The 9,225-nt window shown below is 44.3% G+C and overlaps 1 protein-coding gene across 2 annotated transcripts; it reads left to right on the top strand.

Annotated features, from left to right (window-relative positions):
* Positions 1-837: 837 nt before the first annotated feature.
* On the top strand, positions 838-5,197 carry LOC144467478 (uncharacterized). Of its 2 annotated transcripts, XM_078176133.1 has the most exons (3): positions 838-999; positions 3,036-3,599; positions 4,386-5,197. In XM_078176133.1, the coding sequence occupies exons 2-3, from the start codon at positions 3,153-3,155 to the stop codon at positions 4,506-4,508; spliced, it is 570 nt and encodes a 189-aa protein (XP_078032259.1). In that variant the 5' UTR covers positions 838-999; positions 3,036-3,152; the 3' UTR covers positions 4,509-5,197. The 2 variants fall into 2 exon arrangements, with proteins under 2 accessions (XP_078032259.1, XP_078032260.1); XM_078176134.1 differs by having other exon boundaries at positions 3,036-4,485.
* Positions 5,198-9,225: the final 4,028 nt, after the last annotated feature.

Raw genomic sequence — 9,225 nt, 5'->3', positions numbered from 1 at the left:
AATTCTTCTTCCATTGTCCTTCTTTAAAAAACTCGATTCTATAATTACACCTTTTATATGGGGGTATAAAACCCATCGTATTTCTAAGGCCCACCTACAAAAGCCCAGGAAACATGGGAGTTTTGCCCTTCCAAGGTTCCGACATTATTACTGGGCAACCAGTGCCAGAGCTTTAATTTTTTGGCAGGATCAGCTCCCTCAACGTAATGAGCTCTGTGATCCACCTAAGTGGTTACAATTGGAATCACATGCTGCGAGAAATAGTTCCCTTTCAGCTCTTCTGTTTTGCACGAAAGATTATCCTTTGCATTTAGTTGAGGATAGTTTTGTGCTGCACAATTCAATTAAAATTCTAAAACAAGGAAGGCACTTCAAGTACCTGAATTTTCTACATATTCTCCTATTTGTATCAACCATAGTTTTGTTCCAGCTCAGTCTGATTAAGCTTTTGTATTTTGGAAAGATAAGGGTCTGGTTTAGGGTTGTCATCTTGGATTTGTGAAAAAAAGGGACACTTGACCAAATGTTTGAGGCGGAGGGCTCGGCCATTATTACCAGTTCAGACTGACCAATGAACATGAAATGCGGACATAGGAGACCAGATTTGCCATCATTCCATGTCCTTCTATGTGCCTGTATTTTATATTAATTTTTATATCAATGAAAAAAACAAATCTGTGTTACTAAATTCTTACATTTTTACATGTATCTCAGCATAGCAAGTTGGAAGTTGACATATTCTGCCATATGTGAAAAGGGGAGACTCTCTGGAATCTGGCAATATAAGACAAGTGTCCCCCTCAATGCATATAGTGACTACGGCCCTGCCAGCATGCATAATTAGGCTACAGTTGTCTGGGTGCGCAAAGGTGAAGTGGCTGGTCTTGTCATACAAAGTTTGATGGAGTGTCAACTGAACAATATGGAGATATTTGCATCTTGAAAGTCGGACTACAAATGTGGATCGACAGGGAGAAACACATGCAAGCCTAAGACATGGTAAGATACGATATTCCTCACTATATGAAGTAGTGTGGAGCTAAAGCTAATTTAGCTAATTTACTACAGGTACCATCATCATTGAAGTAACGTTAGGCAGGGGAATAGCTAAACACAGCAGAGACCGAGAGTGAGTGAAAGACACCGCTAACTGTTTAACAAAGCCAAACTAAGTTGGCTGTTTAGGTTTTGTTCCCTCGCCCCTGTAGCGAGTGAATCTGCCTATAGTGAAACCGGGGCTAACCGGTGCTTCCTCCTCAGGCTCCACTTCACTCAGCTGCCCCACAGATCCGCTGCTTCTTCACACTTTAACCTGAATAACAAACCGGAGCAGGCTGGGAGCATGACCGGAGAGAAGCACAGCCAGTTAGCCTCTGCTAGCTTCCCAGCTAGTCCCGGCTCTCCGTTTGGATCCAACCGAGCCCTGGTTTGTTATTCAGGTTAAACTGGGAAGAAGCAGCGGGTTTATCAGGCAGCTGAGAGAAGTGGAGCCGGTGGAGGAACCACCGGGACCGTCTGGATGTAATAGTCTGTGGAGGTGCTGCGGTGCTCCGCTACGCAGATAGGTAACGAGGCGAGTGGGGGGTGGGGGTGGAGAGCAGAGGTAGAGGGAGGTGTGGCTCATGACACACTTTGTTTTGGTCCACAGGCAGTGCACAACAGCAAACGTAGTGGTTAAACGATTTCGCTTTTTGCCCCTTTAATGATTGAAAGGCTACCGATCCTCCTAGCCTAGATGGCTCTAGAAGGCTCAGTGAAATGGTCTCAGGGATACATTTTGAGAGGCTTCGTAGGCTTTGAGGCTTCATTCTGTTGAATTTGAGTGTATCTGGGGTCTCATTATCGAACACCTCAACTCTCTGGCAGGTTAGTTTTTGCCCCTGCTCTAGTTTAAGAGTTTTTTTTTTCTTTTTTTATTATATATATATATATATATATATATATATATATATATATACATAGATAGATAGATAGATAGATAGATGTATATGTATGTATCTATCTGTCTGTCTGTCTATCTAATCTATCTATCTATCTATCTATATATATATATATATATATATATATATATATATATATAGATATATATATATATATAATAAAAAAGGGCTGTGTTATTGTGCTATGGCCTACACAAGTGTTGGAATTTGTTATAATAATAATAATAATGATAATAATAATAATAATAATAATGCATTTTATTTGTAACACACTTTACATTTGAAAACAAATCTCAAAGTGCTACATGTAAAAACATCATAATAAAAGACAAACTACAGGGACAAGAACATCAGAAATATAGTAGGTTTTTTTTTAAACTTTCAGTTGTCTGTGGTGCCCTCAGGTGGTCAGGAAGGGCATTCCACAATTGAGGTGCAGCGGCACAGAAGGCTCGGTTGCCCATGGTGCTGAGCCTGTTCCTAGGGCAGATGAGACAGTTTGAGTTTTCAGAGCGGAGGGATTGTGTAGGGGTTTGTGGAATGAGCAATTCTTTCAGGTAAGGGGGGGCATTGCCATAGATGCATTGATGAGTGAGAAGGGAGATTTTGTATTGAATTCTGGCAGAGATGGGAAGCCAGTGGAGTGAGTGGAGAATGGGTGTAATGTGTTCATGTTTTCACACTCATCAGGATCCTAGCAGCGCTGTTCTGAATGAGTTGTAGCCGCTGGAGGTTTTTGCCAGGGATTCCGATGAGAGGAGCGTTGCAGTAGTCTAGTCTGGAGGAGTCAAAGGCGTGGACCAATTTTTCAGAATCTGATAACGTGAGAGTTGGGTGGAGTTTGGCAATATTTCTAAGATGGTGGAAGGAAATCTTGCAGAGGTGTTTGATATGAGCTTCGAAGGTGAGATGGGGGTCAAATCTTACACCAAGATTGGTGACGGATGAGGAAAGGTGAATGTTATGTCCAGAAAAGGTGATGCTGATTATAGAGGATGACTGAATCTGGTTTGGGGTGCCAACTAGAATTGCTTCAGTTTTGGAGCTGTTGAGATGTAGGAAGTTGTGATTCATCCACACCTTTATCTCCTCCAGACACATGAGAGTGCACAGGGCAGATGATGGAGATGAAGACATTTGGGGGGGTTACAGAGGAGTGTGAGCCACTTTTAATGTGGCCGACGAGCCCCACCCAGCCCCCCCCGAACCCCGATGCGCAGGAGCACAGGCCAACCCGCAACCCCGCCAGTACCCCCCCAGACTGCCCCAGACCCAAAGCTGGACCCCCAGCCCATCCGACCCACCCCCCACCGCCGGCCGCACACCAACGGGCAGGCCCACACTGCGCAGCACCAGAACACCCCCCGCGGGCAGCACCCACCCCCACACCAGGCCCCCCAGCCCGGGGGAGGACCCTGGGGCCGCCCGAGGCGGGGAGAGAGGCCCACCCACCCCACCCACCCTGCACCACCAGGGGCGGAAACAGCCCCCCTTGGGCCACGGCCACGCCGCCCCAGGCCCAGGGAGCACGAGGAGACCCCGCCACCCCCAGGCACACAGGGCAAGCAGTCCAAACGCACCCGCCCCCCAGGGGAAAACCGCCCGGCCCTGCGATCCCCCACAGAGCCAGGGAGCAGGCCCGGATTCAAGGGGGAGAAGGTGCACCTAACACATGCTTAAGACCTTGAATTCTGATGAACCGCTGTGGTATATTGTGGTGAGAGAGATAGAGGGATTAGGGGTTACATCATTAACAGAAACACGTTACATATTACACAACAGTCTTTCTTGAGTTGTAATATTTATATGTACAGGTAGACACATTTATTTCCAACAATACTATTCACCATTCGCCATTCACCAACATCAACACAGACACTTTCAGACTGACTCCTTATATACAAAACACCGTGCAATTCCCCTCTAACCATTTCCCACTTGCCATACTCCCCCAAAATTCTTTTACCCGAACACCTTGGGAGACTAGAGAACAGGCAGAGGTAAGTTCACACTTAAATGGGGCGGCAGTAGCTCAATCCATAGGGACTTGGGTTGGGAACCGGAGGGTCGCCTGTTCAAGTCCCCGTCTGGACCAAAAATATGGAGCGTGGACTGGTAGCTGGAGAGGTGCCAGTTCACTGCCCCTGAGCAAGGCACCGAACCCCCCGACTGCTCAGAGCGCCTGTCATGGGCAGCCCACTCTGACATCTCTCCACTTAGTGCATGTATAGGTCCTGTTTGTGCATGTGTGTGTTCGGACCTGTGTGTAATTGACAACAGAGTGAAAAATTGAATTTCCCCTCGGGGATTAATAAAGTATATAAAATTAAAATTAAATTAAAGATACAATATACCCAATAATTAATGTGTTTTACGCTAGACTTTGCTTTTCCCAGTTCACTTCCATTCCTATTGATTGATTAATCACAGTGCATCTCATTACAGGTGCTACGAGGTGCGTCAGCCCCGTGTCCCTCCCTGTATAACAACTGGCTCAACAACTGTAATGTACCACAAACAATCAATAAATATGTTCGTAAACATTTCTTCGTGTGTTTCTTTCTGTAGAATAATATATATATATATGGCAAATATGTGAATCATTAACATACGTTTAACATGACAATAACGCTAATAACTCGGCCAGAGAGTTAGTGACGGCGGCTTGTTGTGCCCACTGCGATGGATGGCTGCAAGACCACCGCCACGACCAGTGCTACGGGCTTTCTGGAGGTAGCAATAGCCAGGGGGACAGGTCTCATTTAATACCTCATTTCTGCCACGTTTCTGTGAGGCACATGAGGTCTAACCATTGGATGATGAGGATGTGGTCGTGTACGAGGTAGGATTTGTTTGTCAGGGATTGTGCATTAAACAGTTAAATTTTGAGCATGTGTTAGATGTTATGTCTCGGAATTTGCCAAAGTAGGCTAAAATCCACTCCACATTGTCTATTGTGCTAAATTGTCAAACTCTGTTTAGTGATTTGTGATTTAGTGGCAGCTGCAAATTCATGTAAAGATGGACGATTACCAATAACAGTGCGTATTGGTTGAAGGCAGCAGATAGGTGTTGAACAGAAGGATGGCCGCAGGCAGGTAGAGGGATCCCAGTGCACCGTGTCCTGGAGAGCCGCTGTGAGCGAGGAGATCCGAAGTGACTGCCCGTGAGCCACGTCGATGCAAGCAGACATTAAGGCAGTTTTATTCTTCAGTTCGTCAGAGAGCCGACAGTGGTCTTCTCTGAGGTTTGTGATCGTTTTGTTTGCTTTTCTTAGCAGGAGTTCATTTTCAGGGTGCATAGGAGTAGCCATGGAAGTAGCACTTAGCTTAGCCAATGTAGCTAATGTTGGCTAAGCTATGACATGAAACAGCCCTGATTGCTAAAAGTAACCTCTGTGACACACAACGGTTTATGATAGTCACACGTTATGTTCAGCAAGATAATCCTAACAAGTGTACACCACTTTTATGATGTTTGAAGGGTTAATGCAGTTGCCAGAAGTAAGAAGCTACAGTTAGGCTACACAAACCGCAAAAGGCAACAGCAACACATGACTAGGCTGACCAAACGTCCTCTTTTGCCCGGACATGTCCACTTTTCACGTCCTGTCTGGGGCGTCCGGGCGGGGTTTATAAATTGATGATAATGTCCGGTTTTCCTTGTTTGTGTGTGTATGTGTGTGTGTATGTGTGTCTCCCCCACCCCCCTGGTTGTCCTTGTTTGGGTTAGCATGTGTGACGTAATCCCCGAAAGGCTGCCTTTTCGGCAGATCTCAACGAGGAAGCAGCAGACAGACACCGGCCGCACAGCATCTAAGCTTCCAAGATGCTGAAGCGCAAATGCAGCTTCACAGATGAGCTGCAAAAAAAGTTTCCAATTTACTGTCCCGGTCGGGACATATGGGAGGCTGAGTGCACCGTGTGCAAAGCTGGCACATATGTTTCTGTGTCCAATAAAGGTGCTGAGGACCTCAAAGCTTACATGGACACAGAAAAGCATAAAAAGGCGGTGCAAGGTGAGAGTACTTCTGCAAAGTTGACTGAGTTCTTTGTTAGACCCGGAAAAACAGAGGATGCTGTAAATGCAGCGGAGGGTGCGTTGGCATTTCATACTGTGAAACACCACAACAGCTACAGATCCATGGATTGCACGAGTGTCTTGTTAAAAACTGCATTTCCAGACACTGACACCGCCAAGAAGTTTAGTAGTGTCCGCACTAAGACCGAAGCCATTGTGAATGGTGTTATAGCGCCCCACTCTGTTGAAGTCGCTCATGAAGCACTCAAAGTAATCCAGTACTGTGGTGTTTCTACAGACGGGAGTAACCACAGAGCAGTGAAAATATTCCCAATCATTCCAGTACTTAAGAAGGGTGGTGTGCAAACAAAATTAATTGAGGTTAAAGACACACCTAATGAGACAGCAGAAATCATTGCGAAATACCTCACTGAAACACTGGCAAAAAACAATTTGTCTGAAAAATGCATTGCATTTACTGGCGACAATTGCAACACAAATTTTGGAGGAATCCGACGTAATGAAGACGGAAATAATGTGTTTGCAAATTTGAAGAGATTGCTGCAGAACAAGACTCTGATCGGTGTGGGTTGCCCAGCGCACATATTGAATAATTGTGTTCATCATGGGGCAGACACAATAGATGTTGATGTTGAGAATATCATGTTCAAAATCTACCAGTACTTCCACATTTACACTGTGCGCACTGAGAATCTGAAGGAGTACTGTGATTTTGTTGACATTGAGTACAGAAGGATGCTTTCTCACAGCAAGACAAGGTGGCTGTCATTGTTCCCAGGCATTGAGAGGATGATACAGATGTTTCCAGCTGTAAAAGCATTCTTTCTGTCTCAGGAAAAGCCTCCCATAGTGATCAAGAAGTTTTTTGAAAACGACTTAAGTGAGATCTACCTCTGGCACATGCACTCATTCATGTCTGTGTTCCACACCAACATTCAAGCCATGGAAAAGGAGAACAACTCCATTATGGAGGTGAAGAAAATATTGAACAGCATCCACACCATTCTTCTTGAACACAAGAGCAACAACAAGTTAAGGGACTACTGGCAGAAAAGCGCAGAGACGGACTTGGTAAGGGCTGTGACCAGTTCTGTGCTGATGTGCAAGGCCTGTACAGTGCATGCCTGGTGTATCTGGAGAAGTGGATGACTCCCATGGAAGAGTTCTCAACATTTATGTGGATGGATCTGAGTGAGCCACCAGATTGGAATGATGTGGAGGCCTGCATCAAGTACCTTGGAGAGAAGGGGGTGCCAATTGATGATGTCTGTTTTGTGTGTTTTGACCAGGTCACCAATCTGAAGAAATTCACAGAAAGGTGCAACAGTGATGAGGAGTTCATTGGCCTGCAGGTGCACCAGAAGTGGACCAAATATTTTGAGAAGGCCAAAAGCATTGCATGTTACTCAGAACTACTGAAGATTGCACAGTTTGTCTTTGCACTTCCCTCTCATAATGCAAATGTTGAGAGGGTTTTCTCACTGATGCAGAGCCAGTGGACAAAGGAGAGGAACCAGCTCTCTGTTGCGTCACTGAAGGGGATTCTGTTTGTGCAATACAATTTCAAGGACTATTCTTGAAAAGACTTTCATGCTTACATGTTGAGCAACTGAAAACTGCTGGGAAAGATCAGCTCTACAGCAAAATATGGATGGGCAGACAAGGGGGATGAAGAAGAAAACCAGGATGAAGAAGAGAACTAAAGACTGAAGTATGTGCAATACGATTTCAAAGACACTTCTTCCAAAGACTTTCATGCTCATTTGTTGAGCAACAATGATGAATAAGAGAACTAAAGATGTGAGTACAGACATTTTTGTTTGTTTAAATAATATCTTGTGAGGCTACTGTTTTATTATTTACATTACACTGAAAAGGTAGTGAGAGATATTTTGTTAAAGTTGGATTTTCTAATACAGAAGAGGTATTATTTAAAACATTATTTCATATTATTTATTTATTTGTTCAGTTAGAGAGCTATTATTTTACAAGTTGATTTTTCTAAAACAGAAGAGACATTATTTCTATAATTATTTCATTCTAGAGATTTTACATTATTTTACATTTATATTTATTTTTGTACAATGGAAACGTAAAAAGATTATTATTTTAGGCATAAATAAAGCAAGTTGAGTAACCTCTGAGAAGCCTATCTGAATTTCTGTCTTTGAGAGATATTATTTTGTAATATAACTGAATTTTCTATCCATACATATAAACTTTAAATACCGTATATTAAAATTATAAGGCATGTTTGAGTAAACTGCGAGTAGGCTATCTCATGGCCGGGCCGAGTGTCCTCTTTTTTGGAAATCGAAATATGGTCACCCTACACATGACCATTTGCCATAAATCGCTGGTTCTCAAACTACGGATGTGTGTGTGTGTCATTATTTACATGACAACACCTGAACGCAACACAGGCTCCACTCGATTGACTGCGTACACAGTGCCATGCTGCAGGTTCGCACCGGAGTCGGTTATAATTGTCTCGCTTGGGTCGGAAAATGCAGCCGCCCACCTGTGTGTGTGTGTGTGTGTGTGTGTGCACGTGTTTGTGTGTGTTTGTGCACGCATCGGGGTTGAACTCTGCTGTGCGCGTTACAGACAACAGAGGAGAATTGTATACGTGCCACCATATAGAGACAGAAATGACACAAGATAAATAACATAAGGCATGGTAGGGGAAACACCGATGTTTCAATAAATGTTAATGTTAATAAGAAATGTTTTGGTATTTATATTGTTTAAAAAACAAAAAAAGAGTCCTTTTTAGTCGTTTTAGAAGAAGTTTGATACACGGAAGTATAGTGTGTTTACGTCCTGCGCTGTGATCTGCGGAGGGATACACCGGTGAGCAGGCACAGGCACAGACGTAGCCTGTAAACAAAACTCAGTTGTTTATTAGCCTAACTATATCTCCGGACTATAGTAGCTGCAATGGACGACTTTGAAATGCGATGTTGAAGAGTTTCTTGTAGCGGACACAGATCCAGAGCCATACCTGCTTGAGCCGGAGTATACAGATGAGGAACTCCAGGTGTTGGATGCTGAGCGGGCGAGAAGAGAGGCTGAATCCTCCAAGGCAGCGGAACAGCAAGGGGCCGAGGGGATACGGAGGTCAGGGGAGGATTGATGGTGTAGCTGTGGGGCTTGCCAACCTATGCCTTTGGAGGTGGAATCATTTTGCTGCACAGAATGGGATTCTGTGCTACCTGATATATCACCAGGAGGAAAACCGCCA

This window comes from Epinephelus lanceolatus, chromosome 16 (assembly GCF_041903045.1).
Source record: "Epinephelus lanceolatus isolate andai-2023 chromosome 16, ASM4190304v1, whole genome shotgun sequence".
Taxonomy (NCBI): domain Eukaryota; kingdom Metazoa; phylum Chordata; class Actinopteri; order Perciformes; family Serranidae; genus Epinephelus; species Epinephelus lanceolatus.
This window is presented reverse-complemented; position numbering and strand designations above follow the sequence as displayed.